This window comes from Scophthalmus maximus, chromosome 6 (genome assembly GCF_022379125.1).
Source record: "Scophthalmus maximus strain ysfricsl-2021 chromosome 6, ASM2237912v1, whole genome shotgun sequence".
NCBI classification, from domain to species: Eukaryota; Metazoa; Chordata; class Actinopteri; order Pleuronectiformes; family Scophthalmidae; genus Scophthalmus; species Scophthalmus maximus.
In genome coordinates, this window is record NC_061520.1 from 7653469 (window position 1) to 7678520 (window position 25052).

Genomic DNA, 25052 nt, shown 5'->3' on the forward strand with positions numbered 1-25052 from the left:
CACTCTTCACATTCAACAAGACTATTTAGAAACTAAATAGATATATATAGATATAATATGATGCAGCTTCTAATGTAGATAATTTATAAAATTCATACAATCATTTTGAATGTCCTGGTGAGGCCGAAACTTTCAACGTTCATGGTTAAGATTTCAGCTGTTTCTTCCATTTGTGTCTGAAATGAGCTAATCTGAAAAAAACACTCAGTAAATTAAAGTTTAATCAGCCTCCGATGTTTAAGAGCATCCAGACCAAGCAACATAAATAATAGTGTCAAAAGACAAAATATTTATGCAGTACATTTTATTGTACAGTTATCATTATATTCTTTTATATTGTCTAAAAATGTCAGACATAGACACAAGAAGATTGCGCACATATATTATAATAATTCAGCCCCAAAAGGCATCAAAATGACATGAATAATGAATAAAATGAAACAAAAAGGCAGATAACTTTGAAGACATTTTTCTTCAAAGTAGTCGCGAGTTACACGCTCTTCGAAGGACGAGGCAGCACCAGCTTCAGCCCAATATCAACAACAAAGGAAGGCATGTAGGAGAGGGGGATCCAGAGGAGCTTGGCGTCCCAGCCGGCGCTGTATCTTGTGCGCGGGTACGCAGCCATCAGAGCGTGCTCCATGCAGCTGGTCACCTTGGTGAGGTCAGAGTCGCAGATAGCATTCATGATCAAACGCTGGACCTTGATGTCTGAAAAAGGAGAAGCACGCGAACAAAAGAGATGAAAAGATATTTTCGGGGTGTAAAACTGAATTATTAATCTTGAGGGAAATGCATGATGTAACATTTCATAAGAGTTAGAAAGTAAGTTTATTTGCACAGCCCCTTTCACAGATACAAAATCATAAAGTGCTGTGCATTATTAAAATATAATATATATTAAAAGTAGCAAAGTTTAAAATCACCAGCAAATAGTTAAATCACAAGGAAGGTTCTGAACACAGACAAGGAAAAGCCAGTAAAAAACAAAAATCAAACATTTCGAATTTATTTGACATTGACAGATTATCCTACATTTTTAAACTTATGTATTTCCTAATGTACTTTTTTAAAATGTTCTCCATATTTTGATATGATATTTATTTTTCAATAGGTGACTTTCTATGCAAAGTTAGCAAACGATCACACTTAATTGTGCCTTAAAAGCTCATACTACATTAAAAAAAACAACTTAATTTTTGATATAAGAATGAGATTTTTCAAAATACCCTTTAATCAAATTGGTCAAAGCCTAAGCCTGTTTTGTGACACATTTCATATAAATCAATTAATGCTAACTTCTATAAATAAAAACAAAGAGCTACAGTCCACTGACATAATGACCAGCAGTGTTCTGTACTTACACTTATCCAGGTACTTGTCTCCGTAGGTGGCTTGTACCTCAGGGCTGAGCTGGTTCCACAGGCGATGCAGCTCCCTCTCGATGGGGTCCAGGCTCGTAACCGCAGTCTTGAAGAACCCTGGCTCAATGATGCACACATCGATTCCAAAGTAGTTTATGTCTCTCCTGGATACAGAAAACATCACGTAAAAACACTATATGTTCATATTCTATGTAAAAAAAAAAACAGTTTGATTACCACTTTCTAACAAGTTGTTGTCCATTACCAGTGCTTCAAAAATCAGTTATAAATCATTAAAATAAATAATGTCAGGGTTGCCAGATTGTGTTCAGGCTATTTGGCAACTAGAATGCAAAACCTCCACCAAGGCCCAACCGTCTCCTAGAATTCAATCAAGTTGCACCAAATTGCACACAGTCATTTATGTCAGGCCGCTTAATATGCCAGATTTTTTTTTATAAATATACACAAAATATTTCCTGGGAAATTGGTGAAAATGTCTGGAAAAATGTTAAGACAGTGAAGAAAAAAAATCTGGATCCACGCAGACCTGGGGTCTTTCTTGGCCACGTTATGTTCCATACTTTCACTGAGTTTTGTGAAAATCGGTTTGGTAGTTTCTGTATGATCCTGCTAACAAATAAGCAAATGAGCCAACCAATCAGCTAACAAACAAACGGATAGGGGCAAAAACATAACCGCCTTGGCGGAGACAATAATCCCGTCATAAATGTTAGTAATCCAAAAAGTTGTGGTTATATATTAAGTTAAATCCACAATGTCTTTAATTGTTTGTTTTATATTGCTGAAAATATGAATCTTTGAAAAGGATGGAAAAAGACGAATTATATAACTGTAATTATAATACTTTCCTCGTGTTAAACAGAGCACAGGAGTGATCACGGAACTCTTACCTGAGGCAGTCGGAGAAGGACTCCACTGCAAACTTGGAGATGCAGTATCCACCGCCGTTCGCAGCCACTCTGCCCAGCACGGATGCTACGTTCACGATGCGGCCACGGGCCTTTTTAATGAGGGGCAGGAATGTCATTGTCATGGCGATCACTCCATTCATGTTGACTTTCAGCGTGCTGTGGAAATCCTCCACTTTCATCCATTCCGAAGGACCCATTGGCAATGAGCGTCCGGCGTTGTTCACGATACCCCAAAGTCCTGGAAAGGAAATGAAAGACAAACAAGGGATGAGGTTAGTTTGTTAAAGTAATAAACATACTCATCCTATGTTTAATTATTGTGAATATCTCTCACCATTCTCGCCAACCTCCTTCTTCGTATACTCCATGGCTTTCTGGATGCTGTCCTGACTGGTCACATCCAGCAAGACGGTCTTCAGATAAGGGCCCGCCGCCCTCCGCAGATCATCAGCTCCCTTCTCTGTGAGACAGCCCGCCAGCACGCGGAAACCTCTCCGATCCAGCTTCTTACACAGCAAGTTTCCGAACCCGGAGTCGCAGCCGGTCACAAAGACGTATTTGTCGGTGATGTCCTCGATCTCGAGGCTGTCTCTGTACAGCCACACGACAATCCACAACACCACGAAGGTGCCGCCGATGTACAACCAAGCATTTTCCCTGAAAGAGAGGAGACAGGAGAATGCACAAGAAGAGGATGACATGGATTCAACTTGAAGGAAAACATACAAGATGTGTAAACTTCTAGGTTCCACGACAGCAGCCAAAAATGACCCTTGTTGCGGCATTGATATTTCTTACCCTAAAAGGTCATAGACGAAGTGCGTATCCATGCTGATTCCAGGATTAGAAGAGGCTTTACGGTCACCCGGAGGACGTGGTGCTTGCTGAAAAAACCATGCTGAGCAAATGTTACTGGGTTCTGACGTGGCAAACGTCCAAATGTCATTTTCACGGTACTGAATAGAAGGTAGACACACAGAGGCATTTTCATAATCAAATTCCTACTATTCATAATAATGTAGGAGTTTCTTGGTTGATCCTTTTTGATAACTATGGGGTACAATGAATTTGTTCACTGAGGGCCTTGTGTACTTGTAATACAGAACTGCTCGGGGCACATGAGAAATCTTTGGATAATACTCTTATGGAAGAAAGAAAGGCACTTGTGAGGGAACGAGACCAGAGGAAGGGGGGGTTCATTGTTTTGAGGCATAACTGTAATGTCCGTGACGGAGCTGCTTAAGCTGCTCATTGCTGAGAACCAATTAGTTTTCAGGCTTATTAGTAAGGAAAACAGAAAAGAAAAGATATACTTCTATGGGTTATACGATCAATTATATAAAAATTGACTATAGACATAAATCAGGTGCCGTACCTATACTGCTGCTGTTCAGTTAAAACGTGAATGATCCTATAAAATCACAGCTCAGATTAAGAATATAACATTTTGTTTAAAAACACTAGGAAATTTATGTCGAGGAAACCCCCTAAATATTTTTAGTAATCAATAATTTATGATCAGGTATGGCCTCAATTATTCTTTGCGTGTTTAAACTTATCATTTCGTTGATTAATTCCACCATGATACATTTGTAACGGGGAATTGTGACCATCACCAAAATTAGAAATTCATGTAAGAAAAAAAACCAAAACATTCAAGGCAGAATGCATGGCATAAAAAAAAACAGTTTGAGGTAATTCAATAGAAGGAGAGATAAAAATTCATATAAAACAACAGAATCCTACCTTTTTACTATTTTTGAGAAGTGATGGATCCCCACAAGTTATCCGTCTTCTTCCCTTTCCCTTTCTGTTTATTCTTCTGTCTGAACTCAGAGAGCCTGGTCAGAGAGAGGCTTTATCCCTGGGGTTTATCCCTTAAGACAAGTCCGCAATTGGTAATCCCCAATCCATAATGTGGTTGGAATTACAGAAAACACAGAGCCTTTTCTGTACCACGTGTAAACGTGGATATCAAAGAACGTATTTAAGATATTGCAACTTCTCACTTCTATAAAATCGCTTCAAGTTCTTTCAAGTAGCTGACAAGAAATCTTGCCAATATAGGTTTTTTCAGGACCTGTTGATTCTCGGTGTATACGGGCATAAAGTACGTTTAAAGAGCGTTAATACGATCCCACATGTAAAAGCATTGTGTGGTCTTAAAAATGTGCGTAATCTCACAGGCTTATCGAGTTCAGTGACCTATTATATCAGTTTATTAGCCTAAACAATATATGCTGTATACGTAACTGGTTGTAGTCAGCTGAAATGTGGGTTGTAACAAAAAGTGGCTATTGTACTGTACATTGTGTTGTAGCTTATCAATATATTATGTAAATAAAACTCAGGTGCGATAAGGAAAAGTGTTTTGCTTCAGTTTCAGCCTCCACAAAACCGTAAAACTTTAAATTTAACTTATTTTGTCACGGTGTTATCTTAGATACATAAATGTTTTTACACTGAGACTATGAGCAAATATCCTTTCTAAAGGAAAACAGCCCAATTTCATTAATATGCCATGTGCTAAGGATGAACTCTGTTACCAGTTTTTCTATCCCCATTGTCAGCAGTGAATTAAAAGCGTAATTAGTTACCAAACCCGGTTGCAACTACGTAAGTTGAGCTCAACAGCAACGTGCATCGTGATATAACTTTCCTTCACGTCACACATTCCTCAAATTGAATCAGCCAAAGCCAGGCAAATATTTATCCAGTTATTGTATTTCCTGCTTCACAAGTAACTTTGTTGCAAAACGATGTGAATAACTAATGTTATTAATTTGTCATTTGACCTTCTGTCTTCCACTTTTGTAACCCAAATTCTCAAAATTCTTTTTTTAATAAGCCTGCTTAAACGTCCCTCTCTCAAATGAAGTTCTTCATGAAACATTTTTCATCTTAACTTCAATTTCTTTAACAGCTGTTGTGTAGTCTCATGTATGCACAGGATTTTTTGACGATAGATTCTATTTGTTTAGCCTTGTTACATAAGAGAAAAAAACACTTTTTAAACATTTTAAAGTTTATTAAAAATAATGTTCAATCACCAAATGGTAACAAAAAGTTAAGTTGTCTGACAAAAACAGTCCAGTCATCACTGTAAACGGATGTATAATAAATAAAAAAATTCGATATACGCAATTCATGGATCAGGTGCTGAAACAAAGCCTTCCTCGAAAAATGTTTTATACTACGAACAATGAGACAGGTGGTAATTTTACGCCCCCTTTACACGCAGGTTTACGAAGTTGTTACATGCAAAACATTCATAATTTCCTACTATCAAAGCGTTATTTTTTTTTCAATTCTTGTTATTTGTCAAATGAAGACACTTCAATACAGATCTTAGAGCTATTTCCTTTCATACTCAAGACTGATCTTTGAACCCCTACAGCATCCCAGCAGTTGCCCTGGTTAACATTGTACCTCACACAGGAACTTAAGCAGTCGCGTTCATCAGTATGAAGCCACTCAGAGGGGCATACGGATGAGCAAAACTTTGCTGCTTGCATCTTCGCTGACAGAAGTCAGGTGGATATGTGTTTTATCCCAGTGTTTCCCCGCGAAGCTTATGAGGAGGCAGACTGAAGCTGACCCTTGTGTACATACTCCAGAGCTGTGGCGATGGTCCTCATGTCCATCTCAATGCTGCGGGCCCAGTTCTCCACATCACCAATTTCCTGTTCAAAAATAAAAGCATAAAAACAGAATCAGTGCATTTACCAGTCTAACATATGATCACGACCAGCAACAGACATTTATATTGAAGCTTCCTTCCACGCTGTAAAGATAACATAAGCTGGGTAACTGCAGAGGAAGTGGCAACTCACTGATGAATTGCTTTCACCACCTGTCAAATCCACTCCATGTAGGAGCTGAGTCGGGGGCATTTCATAAAACTAATCTGCTTTTAAGTAAAGCTGATAAAGCATTTGTTTTAATTCTGTTAATTTAACAAAGAATAAAACAGCTACAAAACAGTAGATATGGTCAAATCTGCAAATTAAGTATATATTTGCAAATTACTTGCCAGAAATCTCTTTTTTTTTTTTTTTTTTTACAGATAATCAACATCTTACTATTTTAAAGCTTTATCTCATTTGCTAACCATCTTGACGAGCACTCCCTGCCAGAGAAGCTATTATTTCTCAATGGGACTTTTCTGGTTAAATTAAGGATAAACAATATAAAATAAAGACCTGACCCTTTCAGATAAAGTATATCCTACCTTGAGGGCCTGATTGAAACCCTCCACCATACTGATCCACTGAGCAGTTTGTTTGGAGAACTGGCTCGCCTGCACTTGGAGAGTCTTCACCTCATGGTCAAGCTTACGTTGGTTAACGTATGCCTGAGCAACACTAAAGTAAAACAGAGACGCAGAAGTGTTAATACATCATTGTGTATAGTATATCCACTGTGGCATGTGAGAGTGACTTTGTAATCAATACTCTAAGAGTCTGAGCCATTCATTTGTCCATTTATCCAGAAATATAATGCAATATTCAAACTAGACTTAATCTCATCAAGTCACAAAAAGGATTTTGTCCTAATCTCTTTCATAGAACAACAGCACATCAATGGTCTTTGCATTCCACTCTTGGTCTATAAGCCGATTGTCTTGGTTTCATCACAAATTTCACAACATTGATGGACTATTTTTGCAGTCTGGTCAAACGTCGGAACAATTTAATGCAGCCAGGAATATATGGCTTTATTATATTGGTTCAGAAAGAGGCGTAGTTGGTGGGAGCCCCTGAATGGGTCATCATGACTTAAATCTGCCCTTTACCATTTATTATGATGTTAAGATGAATGACTCTATTGTTTTGGATTTAACAGGCTATTTGAAGACATCACATTGACTGCCGTTTTGTCTATTTTTTTGAGTAAACCGATAATCTTAAAAGCAGTTGACAGCTTAGTCAATGATAAAAACAATAATTCACACAATAAAATATATCTGTATAGGCTACAGCAGGTGATTCCCAGCATTAGTTGCAGCTAAATTATCCAAATGCTGACTTCAGTAGTGTTGTGTAACATTATACAGTTATGTGTAGTTAACCTTTCACTGAGACAGATTATTTAAAGTGGGTCAACATATCCCATGACAACATGTCCCTATCCTCAGCTAACATCATCACCATCTTCATCATCATCATCATCATCACTACTACCACGACTGATCACGTGAGAGACAACACAGCAGAGCAACCGGCGTCATTCTTCATACCCCACGTTGAGGTGGTCCACCATGGCCTCGGTCAGAGAGGTGGCCGCGGCAATAGCTTCACGCCTGCGTCTCTCTGTGCGGGAAACAAAATCCACACAGACGAGTCGTCAGACATGTAAAAGCGGCACAGGAAGGAGCTTTGTTTTTAGCATCAGTTAGCATCACGGCTAGCCCGGTGGTGGTGGTTAGCGTTGAGTTACTCACCCTGCTGCTCCTTCCGCTCATTTTGCTTCGCCTGGTGCTCCTTCAGCAGACGAGACAACATCATCGGTGGTCGTCGGGATGATTTAGAGGAGGCCTTCTCTTGTAGCTAGCTGGATGACATGGCAGTTAGAAACCCGAGACGCTCGGTGGCAGATGCTAACAGCTGTCGAATGTAGCCGCCGTCGTCACGAGACCAAGCTCGAGGTTGTCACATGTGGGCGTGTCCAAAAATGGCGCTTTTCTTCTTCTCGGAGTTTTATTGGCGGTTGGCAAAAAAACCCGCGTAATTACTCATTACCGCCATCACCTGGTAATAGCGTGTGGATCAAGATATCAAATAATAGCCTAATTATTATTTTTTAAATGTAAAACAAATAAAGAAAATAATAAACACTATGCATGAACAAAAAAAATAAAAATTGTTAATCAGTTTCTTTTTCCTGATATATCAAAAAAAAAATTATGTAACATGTATCTCCAGAACTTCCTTGAAAACGATCCTTTAGTGCTAAATCGTAGTTGTATAAACCACAGTGAAGAAAAACATTTTCTGATAAAAACTCATATCTCAAATTGCGCTCAATTAAACAACCACATTTTTTGTTGTTTAAAATAATGATTAAAAATAATGATTTCCATTTTTTGGACACTGTCACATAATGGGTGAGTCTTTCAATCACATAAAAACGTAACAGAAAAACACCACAAAGGCGCCCCTTGATCAGCTTGCTTTTACACAAAAACTATACTTCATACAAATGCTTTTTTTAACAGTGAACACCGAGAGGCCTTGGTGAACATAGACATGTAACATTCATGTATACCCTGTGAAAAATGACTGAGATATGGCAGTTTTCAAACTCACCCTTATTTGTGATTTTGCTCTTGAGTAGAGGTCAGTTAACATTAAAGTCTATTGGGCTGTTGAAGGCTCCTCTGGTTGTGTAAGGTTTGTACTTATAATGGAAGTAATGTTATTATGATTAAGGGATAAGGCACACAACACAATTTTTAAGGGGGCAAGAGCCCTTTATTTTATTATTTAATTGTTAAAGTTTGTTTTATAATGACGTCAATATCAGTTTCAACGTCATACCGTCTGAACCTTCACAATAAAAGTCAGAACGATTTAAAATACAATGGCTTATTTTTGACACTATTATTACCAGTATTTCCAACAATTATATTGATAATAATAATGATTGTAATACTGAACTGAAATATTATGTAGGACAACGAGTCCTGATGAGATTACAATTGAATACTGTAAAAAAAAAGTTTACAAAAGATGATATATATTTTAGGTTTGAATTATTAAATTATTATTTATTTAATTTGGCTGCAACTGATGATTACTATCTTTAACAATCTTTTTTTCGATGTTCAACCAATGGTTTAAAGAAATTCAATTTACTACATTGTAAGACTTTGGAAAAAGTGATGAATTCACGAGATAAACTGAAACCACCAAGGGTATTTGGAATTTTTTTAATCATTTTTTTGTTGACCAGAATTTTTTTTTATTCATTTCAGCAATAATATAATTAATCAATTATGAATATTATATGGCTCCTTTTTGCAATGTAATGCTTTTGAAGAAAAAAAGAGACAACTACGTTTGAGTTTGTTTTATTTTGAAAACCGGCACCGGAAGAGCTGCTCTCGCCCTGGCTAACGGAACACGGGTCCGTGCTGATGGCAGGCGGCTAGCTGTCAACAACATAGCCGTCGCTGGAACCAAAGTCTGCGTGGCCCTTTGCACTCTGCCGCATATCAGGTACGGACCGTTGCCCGTTCACTTGACGAGAGATGTGAGATTCCCTCGACTAAACCGGTCGAAGCTGCCGCAGGAGCAGCCCGCTGTTAGCATCACTAACGTCACTTGATGCTAAAGCTTTCTGGGGGGGGGGGGGGGCGGTCAGCATGGCGGTGAAGCAAAGTTCCTCCAGGTGGTGAACTTCTCGGTCTCTGTCTTAAAGGTTCACTCGGCCCATTACTATTGTAGTGAGTAGTACACCTTGATGATATCACTTTCATAAACTGTTGTTTGAAGTCGCCCTGACAACCAATCTCCTGCCGGGGCTAACACTGCTGCTAACCTGACACACAAAGCCTTTCACGCTGCAGGTAGAAGCGAACATGTCGCCTCTCTGACAACTTTCATGTTCCTGTCTCGTTTCAATCCACATCCTGTTTTATTTATTTATTTTAAAGCCACGCGGACGTACACGATCTGACCCGAGCCCAGCAGTTGAGCTAGTCTGTTTTCTTCTTCTTCTTCTTCTTCTTCTTCTTCTTCCTCTTCTTCCTCTTCTTCTTCCTCTTCTTCTTCCTCTTCTTCCGTCAAAGGATCTTTTCAAAGACTGTCAAAGGTCGGTTTAGTGCGACTTGTTTAGGCCATGTCACGGAGGGGATGGTTCCTAGACTCGCTGGGTGTGTCTTTAGCAGACATGTCGATAAAGGTGTCAGTTTAACGCACAAAACAAATTGAAGAACATTCAAAACAGCCAGTCCATAACTTCGATGATATGTGCAATGCCTCCTGAGATGCCTGGAAAACAGGGAGAGGCAGTTTTAATGACAACGACTTCTCAGTCAATACTTAGCCATTGCACATTAAAGGCCGACTATAGTGTCCACTCATCTTAGCAGCCGACCTGTACATTCCTAATCACTCTGTAAATAGGTCCCCTCACCTGTGTGCAGTGTGTCCTGTGTTAAACTCTGCTGCCATTGGTTGCACTGTTGTTGTTGTTGTTGCAGGTTCCTCTGGTGCAGCCGAACAAGGCTGCAGTGTTATGGATGAACCATGAAGGCCCAATTGCAAGTCACAGGTAAGTTATTATTGTTATTATTGCCAAATTTGTAGAAGCAATGTGTTCATTGACAACCACAGGAAGTAGGGGTGTGACAAATTTCATACATCAATGTCTTCCAGGTGTTGTTGCGTCTTTATTAAATGATAAATTCTGATGATTACTACTTTAAGTTACACTCAGTTGCCAGTTTATTAGGGACACCTAGCTAAAGCTATTGCCATCTAATACAACAGCCATGCCACCTTCACGAAGGGTGAAACGCTTTACATTATGTGCTACTGTTTTTCTTTCCAGTGCTTTCGGCTCGGCTGAAGGAAAACAAAAAGAACTGGTTCGGTCCCAGTCCGTATGTCGAGGTGGCTGTGGACGGCCAGTCAAAGAGGACCGAGAAGTGCAACAACACACACAGTCCCAAATGGAAGCAGGCTGTCACTGTGTAAGTACGACGCTTATAACCCACCACAGGTGCATCTTAGCATAAAGAATTTCGCAGCATAAAAAAATTGTCTCAAAATCACAGATTACATAGTGTTTTCCCTGGAGCTCAGAAGAAATGTGTTAAATTTCTTTTCTGGTCTTACAGAAAATGTATTCAACTATTTTGAACAAACCCTCACATTGAAGTTCAAACCAGAACATGTTTTGAATTAACACTCCATCAATGACTATAAGTATAAAATTAGATAACTGAAATAAAAGATGTGGCAGCTTAAGAACCAAAAAAAGAATACCACAACCATCACTGACAGATTTCCTCCAAAACAACCGTTTGACTATGAGCACCATCATGGGTCATCCATCTTTTCCCTCTGTTGTCGACCCCGTGCCCTCTTCTCACTATTCCACAGAATTGTGACTCCGGTCAGCAAGTTGATCTTTCGTGTTTGGAGCCACCAGACGCTGAAGGCCGACATCCTGTTGGGAATGGCCACACTTGAGCTCCTTGAAACTCTCAGGACTAATAACCTGAAATGTGAGTTCACATTACTTTCTTAGTCCTGTGGACTATCCTGATTGTATCTTTCTTTTTCATTTCATTTTCTTTTCCAAATTTATACTCCTGCTGAGATTAGACAACAACGATAAAGCTGTCTGGATATATTGTCATTTGTTTCTACCTTTTCTAGAATGGGGAATATTGCCGTTCAAGAAGTAGAGTACGGCATTAGTAGTTCCAGGCTCAGGGGGATGTTGATTCCCACAGAACATTATGAGGTAGTCGGGAAATAAATCCCACCGCAGGCTTATTTGTTTCCGGATAATAACAGGTTATATACCCCGTAATCTCACTATCAATATTTGCTTTGTGTGCCTATGTTTATCAGCAGCATGTTATATTTGGCAGATGTTGCACACATATTAGACACTGTACACAAGTAATGTAATAGTGCATTTTTGCTTGTATTTGTTATGAGAATGCTTTATTGGGCTTTGATAAGCTTAACAACCTTAACTGGGATAGAGGCCTCACCTAAGCTTGTGAACTTCTGTTTGCTCTGAGTGTGTTTGTAACTCAATACAAAGGCTTCCCTCAGACCTGGTCCACACGCACAAACCATGTGACACAAAAGTCTTGTCCATATTGTTTGTTACACTTCATGTGACTAAAGTGCTATGAGCTGACTGTGACTTCAATCTTTAAAGCACCATGTTCCCCTTGCAGAGCTGAAGCAGTAATTAAATGCCTTGTAAATTAGAGGATTATGAAAATCCAGCAAGGAGAGCTCTCCTTAGAAAAGTGTTTGTCAGTGTTTGTTCATTGTAATTTCAGATACCACAATTGGATGTGCATACATAGGCAATTTTGACCACTTCAGAGCAACCCTAGCTCTAGTGTTTTCATTCAGTTTTGATGGGTTAATGTGTGTTACTGGGTGACGAGTTCACCCGAGAGGTGTATTGTCAAGTTCTGCGAAATTACAAGCACCTGTTCATGTCTTCAACGTGTCGTTCCCATTGCAGTGTGTGAGGTGGTGCAGACACTGCAGCTGTGCTCTGACAGAGATGCCCAGGACGTCGTAGGTGACCTGTCGGTCTGTCTGGATGGCATGCATGTGGATACTGACACCTTCGCCAAAGCAGAGGGGGAACATGGTAAAGAACCACAAACATGGGTAGATGTGATTTTAAAAAGAGCGAGGCTGACCACAGGAACAGTCCAAAATCATTAACAACTTGAAAGTTTATAAATCGTCAAAAGTAAAAAATAAATTAAAAAACAATCAGTGCGTTTGATAGACGCTAACTTACTTGGTCCTGCTCTGTGACTACCACCGCATCCGGCATAAAAGTGGAACAACAACCATTCCGTCATTATTTTAAAATATGTTTTTCAACTGTAAAATGTTGCTCTTCGTTTATATCTGGGTCACAGTTCTTTTATAGCCATCTAGATTTAAAGGATCCTTATCCACACTAACTGCTGTCAATTGGTATACATGTTAAAAAACAAATATAAGCTAATACATACTTAGCTTATTATTACCAGTATCTGCTTAAAAAAATACAGTATATGTTAATCTCTGGTTCTTGGATATTTAATCAATTCTCAAGTGTTTAGTGTTTAAACCTTTTTCCCGCCAAAAGACTTAATCGTATCCTGAATTGTTAACATACATGTCGGTTCTTTTTCTTATTCTAGCTGCTGTTCCCAATGGAAACGGGAGACAAAATGGAGACACTGGAAACAGGTTTAGTAGATGTTTAATCATAGACCTATACATGCTTTTTCTTTGGGAACATATGTGTCATGATTCTCATGTCATTACTCAATAAACACACTGTATCTGTTGAGTCACATAGTGTTATTATTCACATTTTAATCTCCAGGTCAAGCAGAGACACGTCTCCCTCCAGTGACTCAGACGAGTGGGTCATTGTACCTAACGGTCATGCTGTCAACGGAACGGCTTCTCCTCCCAGGTCCCCGGGGGGCTCCACTGCCGCACGTCCGCCCAGACCGACCCGACCTCCTCCACCAACGCCCCGCAGACCTGCGGCCTCACCAAGTAGGAAAAACAGGACAAAGTGACCTTAGAGATTTTTGACGTACCAGTCCTTTTCTACATTCTCACATACTGTGGATCTTCTTTCATATACAGAAACCGTCAGATGCAATCAGAACAGATGCAAATTGATTCAAAGACTCACTTGTCCTGCCCTCTGGTGTCATACTTGCTCCTCTTCCCAGCTTCTTCAAGCAGCTCTTCCCCTAGTGAGCTGAGTGAAGGCCCAGTGTCCGACGGCTCGTCTCAGGTGTCTGCTAATGGATGTTCAGATCAGCCGGATGACTCTGGGGCAGCGGCCACAAGTTCCTCGCAGCCCGCATGTCCCTCACAGACCGCCTGTTCGTCACAGACAGCCTGTGCTCCCAAACCAGCAGCCTCTGGTGCTGAGCAACCTCCGGCCGCAGCAGCTCCAAGAATCGCACCCATGAACAACGGGCCCATGCCACCGGGGTAATAGAGCAAGGCTTTACTGTTGCCATTGTTAATGGGTAGGGCTGTGCTGTATGACCAAAATCTCATTTTCTATAGCAAATTTTCTGTAAAAGTTACTGGAAATCTTACTTTGGGTCACGTCTTTGCAGATGTAAGCTGCATCCTTTTTCGTGATTCTTTGCCATATCTTTTCACTGGCAACCGCCTCTTTATATTTCTGAGTCTGGGATTTGTTTTGAACACTTGACTCTACTTCATGGCTCTCATACTCTATTGTTTGACATGATTCTTGCGTAGGTGGTAATGGAGTTTAGAGGTGCTTGTTGGGGCCATCGTGGAAATCTATGGTTTTCTAGTCTGTGTCGTCCCTTTTTAAACCAAAACCCCGTCACAAGTAGCGGCTCTTTTAGCTACGAGCTCCTGGTATAGTTTTTTGCTGGTCGGAGTCTTTCCCTTGTTCAGATTTACATTATTTACAATTAAATAAACCATAGGAGATCCTAAGACATGGATCTATTTTTCTTAAGTCATATTGCACAGCCCTATGAATAGACATTTTAGAATGCAGCCTGAAAATTTTAATGTGTGTTATAGTAATTTTAGCAAAACTCTAGGGATTTTGAAGAACGTTATGTCCGTTCGTTTGCTATTTGTCTCCTTTCAAAACCTGTTTCCTGTGCCTTGTATTTGCTCACTCGTTGATATTGATTCTGCAGGTGGGAGCAACGGGTGGACCAAAATGGTAGAGTGTACTACGTGGATCACATTGAGAAAAGGACAACCTGGGAGAGACCGGACCCTCTGCCATCAGGGTACCAAATCACTTTTATTATCTTTTATTATAAAACCATATAAATAATTTCAGATCAGTACAGACATATTGAATTATTAGTTTGAGTCAGACACATCTGCCATTTGGCCGACATCGTCAACTCAGAACTTGACTCGTCTTTCACTTTCCCTTTTTCCTCAGGTGGGAGCGCAGGGTGGACCCGATGGGTAGGGTGTACTACGTCGACCACATGACCCGAACGACCACGTGGCAACGCCCCACGCAGGAGTCGGTGCGCAACTATGAGGAGTGGCAGCACCAGCGCAGCCAGCTGCAAGGAGCCATGCAGCAGTTTAACCAGAGGTTCATTTATGGGGTGAGAGAAGTCACAGTCTTAATTACTGGAATTTCTATTACTACTTCAGATTTGTCACGTCATGTTTTTTGGGGGTGTTTTTTTGCAGGAGAATGACATGGATTTTTTGAAGAGTTTAAAAAATGCATACATGGTGTATCTCTTTGACAAAAATACAAAACATTTTGAAAGCATTTATTTATAGTGATTTTTGATTTTTCAAAATTATGTTTTTTACTTTCACTTTTCGTTCTAATTTTACTTGGTAGAAGCTTAAAGGCTCTGCACAAATTAAATAGATTGACACCTTTTACATAGATTATGTGTTCCTTTAACTTTCACCCCAGGACCCTCCAAGATAAAACTACTGCATTCCTGAGTATCCTAGTGTTCTATAGGAACAACTGTTGTAAACTGTTCCAGTCATTGTCATTTCTTTTCTATCTGCATCATGGGTATTTGTAAAGGCATTTAAAGGCACAATCTGTCTCCTGCTCAGCTCCAAGACCAGTTTGCGTCCACTGCCAATAAGGAGTTTGATCCACTGGGACCTCTGCCGCATGGTTGGGGTAAATATCACTGCGCATTTGACATTTAGTTGAGCTATAGTCACTGGAAAAAGATGATTTAATAAGGCTTTGTTTTAATAGATATGTATGAAAGTGAATTAATATTCGAAGAAAAATGTAATGGATGTTTTTTTTATGTCAGAAAAGAGAACCGACACCAATGGCAGAGTTTATTTTGTTCATCATCCAACTCGGACGACACAGTGGGAGGACCCCAGGAGGCAAGGGTGAGTGTGTGAGTGTGTGTGTGTGTGTGTGTGTGTGTGCGTGTGTGCGTGCGTGCGTGTGTGTGCGTGTGTGCGTGTGTGTGTGTGTGTTGTCATGCAGTTAATTTAGATAATTATCTGCCTGTGAAGATAAATCTCCTTAATGTACGTTGGCTTTACTGCCTGTGAGAGGCAAATTCAGCACCTGCATTTGGTATAATGCATCTCAGAGAAGTTAATCTGTTTCAACTGGTCCAGTGTTCTGAGTGACAGAAATTCGACCTTCAAACAATCGACTGCACAAAGGAGAAAAAATAAAATAAAATAAAAAAATATGCACGCAATTCTAGATCTTTTGGCATCTGTGCTTTGGTAAAGAATAATTGCTCTAAACTGTGCCTACAATGAATCGGTAATAAACTGCTACTCATGAAGTTATTCATGGGTGCAAAAGGTAAAGCGTCTAACTGACCACTGATTAATGGTCCAACTAATGATTGTTAAGGGATATGGACGAATCCCTGTATTTTTTATTTTTTAACCTTTCTTGGTTTACGTTCCTGTTTTTAGGTTCTCATTATTTCTCTGATTAAGATGTAAATCTGACTATGACATACCTCTGTATGTTGTTTAAAAAAATGATAAGCCTACAAGACAGTTTTTTATGATCAAATTAAGTATTTAAAAGATTTGCATTATATTTGATAAAAATATATTAAGATATATTTAAATCAATGTGGACATAGATCATTCATGCTCCTACTCGTGTAGTATTTGTCTCGTTAGTGCACACTTTCATACTACACTTTCTTAACTATTTCTTAACAGTTGTTTTTTATGTATATTCACTTTGTATTATTCAGGCTGCTGAATGATAAGCCCCTGCCAGATGGCTGGGAGATGAGGTTCACTGTAGATGGCATTCCGTACTTTGTAGACCACAACAGGCGAACCACAACGTATATTGACCCTCGCACGGGGAAATCTTCGCTGTAAGTTGTCATAGGTGTCGGTGCAAACTCGCTCACACTAAACCATATCTATGTCTAACAGTTGTTTTCTCTGACTATTTAAGAAAGTAGCCTTAAATCAGGACAGCGATCTGTGTAGTGTCAACTTATCCTCATGAAAATTGTTCAGCACATATATATATTTCCTAAATGTATTTGTTCATCTGACAGAGATCATTTTTCCTCTGATCTTTTCCACAGTGAGAATGGGCCACAGATAACCTACGTCAGGGACTTCAAAGCCAAAGTGCAATACTTCAGGTTCTGGTGTCAGGTATGCGCTATGTGTATCCCTTAGCTCACGTGGCTAAATTACCTTAAAATTACAGCTTCAAAATCATTTTGATGGCACACTGACTTGTAATGGGGAGCATGGGGCCTTTTTCAAACAGTCTGCACTCTGGAGGCCTGTTGTTGCCTTATGTAACTGGTGAGCGGGTACAATCAGTTAGGGAAAGTCCCTAACTGAATGTTAGTCAGTGGCTTTAACTATCTGAATCAGGACCAGCAAGTTAAAGAGTTATGCTGAATTGTAGAATATGTAGATAAGTCATTGAAAAAAACAGTGTATGTTCCAGCTTCAGCTATGAAACTTTTGAAATATACAGAATTCAGAGTTTGGTGTGTTTGTCAACAACAGCACTTACTACTACTACCAGCTACTGGTAGGCTTTGTCTTCTGTCCATGAAAAAACACTTAGAAGCTCAGGCCCAGAGCCCAAAGAATTATTTAACCGACGCACATAACTCCCCAAAATTACAGCCAGTGTTGACAATGAGGTGATGGCTGGTCGCACAAATATCAAAATGAACCATTTGTTTGATCTACACTCAAGTATATATGTCCACTTGTGGCTGTAGAGGTCACTGTTGTTGCATGGTGTTGCTTTAATTTTCATACTGTTAGAATTTATTACATTTTCATGTAATTTCCTTATACCAAATTTGTCTACTGGTACTCGAATATGCAAACATAAAAGATAGGGCACATAACTTCTTTGCTGGTGTACAAAGCATTCCATTATTCCATGTTTATTTATTTTTTCCTCCTTTTAGCAAATGTCAATGGCTCAGCACATCAAGATTACCGTCAGCCGGAAAACCTTGTTTGAAGATTCCTTCCAACAGGTGAAAACGCTTCTCTTCTCTTCTGTGTTTTTTTCTGTTTTAAAGTGGTTGTCTGAGTGGAACTGTTTTAACTCCTTTATGTGCCTTCAAAGATCATGAGCTTCCACCCTCAAGATCTGAGGCGGAGACTGTGGATCATTTTCCCTGGAGAGGAGGGATTGGACTATGGTGGTGTGGCAAGGTTAATTCAACTGAAATTCCTTTTCATTTTCACAATTGCTTCTGACTCATTAGGTGTGTTTTTGTCCTCATTTGTAACATTTTTTTCGACACCACCCTTGCATCACAAAACACAAATCCTGCTGTAATAGCGGCGTAACATCTTGGGATGTTTTAAATCCTTATCTACAAGAACCACCTCGCCCGTGGGTGGGTGTAACTTGGGTGGGTGTAACTTATTTTTGTCCTCTGCGGTTCTATTTTTCAGGGAATGGTTTTTCCTGTTGTCTCACGAGGTTCTGAACCCCATGTACTGTTTGTTCGAATATGCTGGCAAGGACAACTACTGTCTGCAGATCAACCCTGCGTCTTACATCAACCCGGACCACCTCAAGTACTTCAAGTTCATAGGACGCTTCATTGCCATGGTAACTGCACTATAATTTGTCAACACACTCGCTAACTGTGTGTAGACAAAATAGGATGGTGGCATTGTTAATTTGGCCCACGAAATAGATCACATCACCCTTCCTTTCTCCTTCCCAGGCCTTGTTCCATGGTAAATTCATCGACACAGGTTTCTCCCTGCCGTTCTACAAGCGCATCCTGAACAAACCTCTGGCACTCAAAGATCTGGAGTCCATCGATCCAGAGTTTTATAACTCACTCATATGGATCAAGTAGGTCTGGGGATGCAAATGGAAATGTGTGACTTGGTGGGGGGGTAGCTGATGGTTATGATGGGGTAGGGCTACACAGTTAAATATATTCCATTGCTTCACTGGACAGAAATAAGTGGACACACTCAGGTTTTTGGCCTATTTTTTACCATATTAATTCTGATAAAGCCTCTCTGGCTTCCAGGGATAATAACATCGAGGAGTGTAGCCTGGAGATGTTCTTCTCAGTCGACAAGGAGATCCTGGGCGAGGTCACCACCCACGAGCTGAAACCAGACGGAGGGAACGTCCAAGTAACCGAGGAAAACAAGGAGGAATACATCAGGTACGACCGCATCCTCTCACCTACCATCTGTCTTCATCCTCCTCATTTACATTCACCCTTATCCAGTGCTGTGTCTGTCGAGCTGGAGATGGAAGTTTGATGATGTCATTGGTGACAGACAGAGATTACACCATTTATAGTTAGATATCAGTGTTTCACCTAGGTTTACTGGTTTGGGGGCGGGGTTGCTAGGGTTAGGGCTCGTTAGGGTTAGGGTTCACAAATCATGTTAAATTTCATCCACAATCTTTCATACAGGAATGAGGAATAAGGTGTATAAGGAAAGTGACCTAAAATGACTTCTGCTTGACATTGTATGTAAAATACAAAAAATATATAAAATATATAATATAATTTTTTTATCAAAATCAATTTGACATTTCAGGGGGAGCGGGGGCTCCCGTTGGGGAGGGGGGGCGCCCTCCCAATTCAATGGTGGGGGAAACACTGGATATCTTTTAACTGTGGCATCCAAATTTCTGCCAGTAGCTCAAGGGTTTCCACTTAATTCCTCAATTCAACCTCACTTTGTGTGAGTTGATTATGTTTATCTTCATATCTTTGTGTTCAGGTTGGTGGCAGAGTGGAGGTTGTCCAGAGGGGTGGAGGAGCAGACTCAGGCGTTCTTCGAAGGGTTCAACGAAGTTCTACCCCAGCAATACCTACAGTACTTCGATGCTAAGGAGTTAGAGGTACAGATTTCTATTCAACCTTTAATGAAAGCAGGAAAGTATTTGGGGTTATTTCTGTGTGTGTGTGTGTTTGTGTGGGGTCTACACAATTAAGAAGTTGCTTCCTTCTTGCCTGCAGGTGATGCTGTGTGGTATGCAGGAGATTGACCTGGTGGACTGGCAAAGAAACACAATCTACAGGCACTACGCCCGAAGCAGCAAGCAGATTCTCTGGTTTTGGCAGGTTGGTACATTTGTCCTGTAGTAGAGATTCAGACTGTAATGTTCGAGGCAAACTGCAAAATCAAAACACCATCACTGATGTAGTATTCCTTCTCATTTCGCCGTAGTAGATTAAGGATTTTATTTTCCTTGAGCTGCTGTTGCTTCACAGATTGGCAGTCTTCACTGGGTCCAAAGATTTGGGAAACTTTTATTCAAATAAAGAAAAAAAAAATAGTATAAATAATTTGTTATTTGCTAATAACATTGAATGATCCGTTGACAGTTTGTGAAGGAGATGGACAACGAGAAGAGGATGAGACTGCTGCAGTTTGTCACAGGGACCTGCCGCCTTCCTGTGGGCGGCTTCACTGACCTGATGGGTGCGTGAAATGGACGGACACACACACACACACACACACACACACACACACACACACACACACTTTGTACAGTATGTTATTTAATTCTATTTATGCTTATTGTCGATTAATACAGGAAGCAACGGGCCCCAAAAGTTCTGCATTGAGAAAGTGGGCAAAGACAACTGGCTTCCACGAAGCCACACATGGTGAGACCAGCTGCTCTGCATCTGCTCTCATACGAGTCCTTCTTCTTCTTCTTCTTCTTCTTCTTCAAGTATTTGGCCAAATACCTTTTACAAACAGACCATGACCAAACCCTGCTGGGCATGTCTGATTTAACCACTTGGTCTTTAATGTGGCTTTGGATGTTATACAATACCAGGTGACAGTGTGTTTGTTTAGTGGATGCTCTTGTGCAGCATCATGACAAATGAATGCACCTGGCGTCGACAGGTAATGTAACCAGATAATTAGTTGTTATAATGTCGAACAAGTAAAACAAGTATGTTTCGTGATACATTGTTATGTTTAATGAGGATAATTAATACTATTATGCTTAATTTGAAAACGGCAGCCTGGTATAGTTGCATACATATTCAATAAAATATTTCTGATTATTCCAATTATATATCTTGCACTAACTGTACTGGATATTACCAGACAAACTGTTATGTATATTTATTATATTTGAAATATGGTCCTAGTTTCTCCCTTTTTCTAGTACATTTTTAGTCATTTTGATGATTCTATTTAGTTATTTACCTCCTTCTTGTTTCCTTACATTGTTTTTGTTTTGTGATTCATATGTGATGTGGCTGCTGTAAAGATGCACTTTCCCACTGGGGGTTAATGCAGAAATGAGGTCACACGTTGACTTCCAATATTATCTGTCTGTCTCGTTTTGTCCACGTAGCTTTAATCGTCTGGACCTGCCTCCATACAAGAGCTACGAGCAGCTGAAGGAGAAGCTCATGTTTGCCATAGAGGAGACGGAAGGCTTCGGGCAGGAGTGATGCAATAAGAGCAGGAGCTGCGGGATGGGATGGAGGAGCCTTGACCATTTCAGACAAGAGCACTTTCCAACTGACTCTATTTGCAGCCAGAAGCTGCTTATAACTGGTAGATGGACTACACTTTTTTTTCACACTATCATATGCAGCCACAACTGTTTCTAAGCTAGTTCAGCAGATTTATTTAATCATTTGCTTCACACAAGGCCCCTGTGAATCGTCCTCACCCAGTTTCACTTCTCACGCACGCGATCCGTTTCGGTCTAATCCAGCACATTGCACCTCTCCCAGCTCCGCCCACCGTCAGGCGACGGAGGAGACGCCTCTCTCTCGCTCTGTCATGTCTGCACTCGCCGTCGTCACACATTGCGCAAGTGCAGTTTCTACTTGTGCATCTGTGAACCTTTGCAGCGGTGAATTCATAAGCGACACCTTTCGGGTCTATGCAGAATTAATCGTTTCGGAGCAATGAACCATTTGTGTGCGTTTTGACTTAAAAAATAAAAGGGTTCAAATCTCAAAGCAACGTTAAAGGCACATAAATGGTTATGGGTCTGTCAGACTCAACTTTTCTTTTTTTTTAAAGGACGGACGGATGGATGATATATTTTCTTTTTTCTCAACAACTGACTGGACTGACTCATAGCACACGCAGTTTATTTTATTAACTTTGATAAATCTGATCATGCTACTTGTAATAATAATAATTTCTCTTATTTTGACAGGTTGATTTCTCCTTCCAGTTACTGATTCCGATACCAGTCCTCAAAAACACAAAACAACTACTTATATGACGAATTTAACAGCTTTAAATTGCTGACATTTTCGCTAGCTCTGTCTAAGACTTCACTGCCGGAAATCACATCTTCTTCGCCTCTCTAAAAACAGAACCTGCTAGTGGCATTACAGTGCAAGTGCACTGAGTAAGCCAGAATGAAGTGTTTTCTGGGAAAAGAAAATTAGCATTTTAATCTTGGTGAAACTACTTTAAAAGACGATAGCCGATACGCCAATTTTCGGATGCTGGTATTGGAATCATAACATCTCTATTGATTTTTCTACTTAATAACGACATCAAACTTTGAACATAGTTAAAGAGTAAGACCGTTGTGATTGTTCTTAAGAGAGGTTGTATTTTTTATGTGCAATAGTTTTGTAGAAAACATTTTTTGCCAGTAACAGAGCCAAAAGTGATTTGTTAGATTTTTTTTTTTTCATAGCTCTATTGCTCTAAATTCCCAACATGAAATATGGTGAAACTACTTTTGGTTGTGATTTGCTCTGACAAGCGTTGCCTTCCCTAAATGATCTCTGCTGTATATTACATCAGCCTATTTGACCACGAGAGACCTTTATGAGTGCCGTGATAATTATGAGCTGTTACTGATGACGTGGGAGCGTTGGGATGAAAACAATGATTTGTTAAATATTGACCTATACCCACTGACTGGTAGCCAATTCTTAGGTAGTTATCCATAATTTAGTATTATCATAGATCACTAATGAAGATACCTAACTGTTATATGTGTGAAGTGACTAAAGCAGTTAATGTAAATATACTTAATAATTAGAAAATTAATATCTTATAACATATAAATCACCTGCAAACAGTCCCCCCCTTGAGTTACAGGCTTAAGCTGATCATTAAGATCTGGATTAATTTAATAAAAGTGATTGACCCTAGTTTTATAGGGTTTGAGGTATTAAGATTTAGATACAGAAATAGTGCATTTCATGTCTTTTCCAAATATAGTTCCACTAATGTCAAACTTAAAGTTTCTTTTTAGTTTCAGGTAGAGTATGATTTTAAGAAAATGACTATGGAACCAAATTTACCAAAGGGTTTGATTAATCTTTTTTTTCTTTTTTTAAACCATTTGACAATAAACCCCCAAATGATAACACATTTTACATAAGTTGTCATTATTGACCTGCTCGTAATGTAAACAAAGCATTAGCTTATCAACAGAATATCAGTAATATTTCATGTTTTGTCCTTTTAAGGCAGTTTTAAGGAATCAGGTCTTACTCTTTCTTAGAAAATGTTTTACCTTCATCACTGTGGATTTGACGGATTTGTATTCATGCACAGTATTCATAGGTCTTGTTGCTTAACATGTGCAGAGCCGAATAAATTTATTGTAATGTGATATTTTTTTAATGACTCAGAAGCCTCGAGCTCTGTAGTGTCTGTATAGGTGGTGTGGTGCATCCTTACAGGATATTTTTTGACGTGTATCCTATTCTTTTTCTGAAAATTCGTCATTAATTTTAAATTAATGAATTTCAGCAAGTTCCCTCGAGCTCCCTGCAAAATATAAAAGGAAAGAATTTAAAAAAAAAAACATTTCATAAGGCTGACACAGGAAAAAAAAAAATGCTGGTTTGTTGTCAATGACTTTAAGCTCCACCCCACTGAACCGATAGGTGTATTGACCCTCAGGACCAGTTGCAGTTTCAGATTTTCCACATTATTCGACACGTATTCTCTCACTGGCAGTGATTCAATACACGCCCCAAAAAATGGCGTTCAGGCCTGTGAAGAGATTATTATTATTATTATTATTGTAAAGAAAAAGAAACCTCGAAAAGGTTTTTGTGGTTAAAATGTTGATTGTTATATATATTAACAGTCTACAACTAATGATGTAGCACCAGACTGGCTGAATTAACCACTTCACTGTTTAATCACTGCTGTGTTCCGGATCATTTGGCAGTTAAATGTATAGAAATATGCAAAATAGTGTTTTAGTTGTACTGATTGCATTGTAAATCCTGTTGATAGTGTTTTTTTGAAGATCTTACTTTTTTTTCTTTTCCTTTTTTGATAAGTGCAAGTCAGTGGTGGAATACTATTTATTTGGAGAAAGGGTTTCATGTGACAATGAACTGGATTAGTCGAGGGGGAAAAAAACGGGAATAAAAATGATTTTAACACTGGGTGACTTGTGATGTGTGATAATTATAATTACTACAACATTCGTTGACAATATTATACACAATATTTGTTTAGCTTTTCGAAATAAATGTAAGGAAACGCTTGTGTTTGTTATTGTCCTCCAATGTAATTATCTAATAATATATTAAAATCAACTCAAAATTGATTTATATGGCCAAACATCATTGTTTTAAAAGGTCTGTAAAAGTCAGGGCACACCCTGTGATTTAGAACAAAGTTAAATCACATAAGGAATATTTACATTCATACACAATAAGTACTTCTACTTTTGATATTCTAAGTGCATTGCTAATTTGGCAACTGAGCAGATGGGCATGTTTGATCTATTAAGATTACGACCTGCGTTTTGAATGCTGCAATATTCTTTTTTTCCCCAACAGTTAATACATTTACTATAATCGATGGGTATAAAGTATATTATATTCACATGTGTACACAAATAATTGCTCTTTTACACTTTTAGCTATATTTTTTTACTTGGCGAAAAAAAATTGTAATTCAGTTATTTCAGTTGTTATTGTTATGAGGTTTATACTAAACAGCTGTTTTATGTGCGTCTACACGCACACTAGTAACTGAAATTATGTAAAAGAAATAATGGAATTAGTGTAAAAAAAAAA

At 39.2% G+C, this 25052-nt stretch overlaps 3 protein-coding genes across 4 annotated transcripts; 1 reads left to right on the forward strand and 2 right to left on the reverse strand.

Annotated features, from left to right (window-relative positions):
* Positions 1–289: 289 nt before the first annotated feature.
* On the reverse strand, positions 290–5167 carry rdh5 (retinol dehydrogenase 5 (11-cis/9-cis)). 2 transcript variants are annotated; one of them, XM_035632429.2, is made up of 6 exons: positions 4046–5167; positions 3098–3183; positions 2634–2956; positions 2279–2537; positions 1365–1528; positions 290–711 (listed from the first exon to the last, which is right to left on the reverse strand). In XM_035632429.2, exons 2-6 carry the CDS (start codon positions 3127–3129, stop codon positions 491–493), a joined length of 999 nt encoding a protein of 332 aa, XP_035488322.1. In that variant the 5' UTR covers positions 3130–3183; positions 4046–5167; the 3' UTR covers positions 290–490. The 2 variants fall into 2 exon arrangements, with proteins under 2 accessions (XP_035488322.1, XP_035488323.1); XM_035632430.2 differs by having other exon boundaries at positions 3098–5167.
* A 139-nt stretch (positions 5168–5306) lies between these two features.
* bloc1s1 (biogenesis of lysosomal organelles complex-1, subunit 1) lies at positions 5307–7967 on the reverse strand. The gene is made up of 4 exons (XM_035632431.2): positions 7743–7967; positions 7539–7611; positions 6531–6663; positions 5307–5982 (listed from the first exon to the last, which is right to left on the reverse strand). The coding sequence occupies exons 1-4, from the start codon at positions 7804–7806 to the stop codon at positions 5872–5874; spliced, it is 381 nt and encodes a 126-aa protein (XP_035488324.1). The 5' UTR covers positions 7807–7967; the 3' UTR covers positions 5307–5871.
* A 1405-nt stretch (positions 7968–9372) lies between these two features.
* On the forward strand, positions 9373–24413 carry itcha (itchy E3 ubiquitin protein ligase a). The gene is made up of 24 exons (XM_035631688.2): positions 9373–9519; positions 10506–10576; positions 10856–10997; positions 11410–11534; positions 12524–12655; positions 13203–13251; positions 13391–13569; positions 13752–14019; positions 14718–14813; positions 14975–15149; positions 15628–15697; positions 15840–15924; positions 16767–16895; positions 17115–17187; positions 17970–18041; positions 18134–18222; positions 18469–18628; positions 18747–18880; positions 19065–19205; positions 19777–19897; positions 20016–20120; positions 20385–20481; positions 20597–20669; positions 21377–24413. Exons 2-24 carry the CDS (start codon positions 10552–10554, stop codon positions 21474–21476), a joined length of 2640 nt encoding a protein of 879 aa, XP_035487581.1. The 5' UTR covers positions 9373–9519; positions 10506–10551; the 3' UTR covers positions 21477–24413.
* Positions 24414–25052: the final 639 nt, after the last annotated feature.

Bases quoted from the DNA above. Each gene is read 5' to 3' on its own strand.
- rdh5 (XM_035632429.2), bottom strand. From the start codon at position 3,129: ATGGATACGCACTTCGTCTATGACCTTTTAGG. The intron at 2,957-3,097 runs GTAAGAAATATC...CCTCTCTTTCAG, and splicing joins TTCGTCTATGACCTTTTAGG to GGAAAATGCTTGGTTGTACA. The intron at 2,538-2,633 runs GTGAGAGATATT...TTTCCTTTCCAG, and splicing joins GAAGGAGGTTGGCGAGAATG to GACTTTGGGGTATCGTGAAC.
- itcha (XM_035631688.2), top strand. From the start codon at position 10,552: ATGAAGGCCCAATTGCAAGTCACAG. The intron at 10,998-11,409 runs GTAAGTACGACG...ACTATTCCACAG, and splicing joins TGGAAGCAGGCTGTCACTGT to AATTGTGACTCCGGTCAGCA. The intron at 20,121-20,384 runs GTTGGTACATTT...ATCCGTTGACAG, and splicing joins AGATTCTCTGGTTTTGGCAG to TTTGTGAAGGAGATGGACAA.
- bloc1s1 (XM_035632431.2), bottom strand. From the start codon at position 7,806: ATGATGTTGTCTCGTCTGCTGAAGGAGCACCAGGCGAAGCAAAATGAG. The intron at 7,612-7,742 runs GTGAGTAACTCA...TTTCCCGCACAG, and splicing joins TGAGCGGAAGGAGCAGCAGG to AGAGACGCAGGCGTGAAGCT. The intron at 5,983-6,530 runs GTAGGATATACT...ATTTTTGAACAG, and splicing joins GTTTCAATCAGGCCCTCAAG to GAAATTGGTGATGTGGAGAA.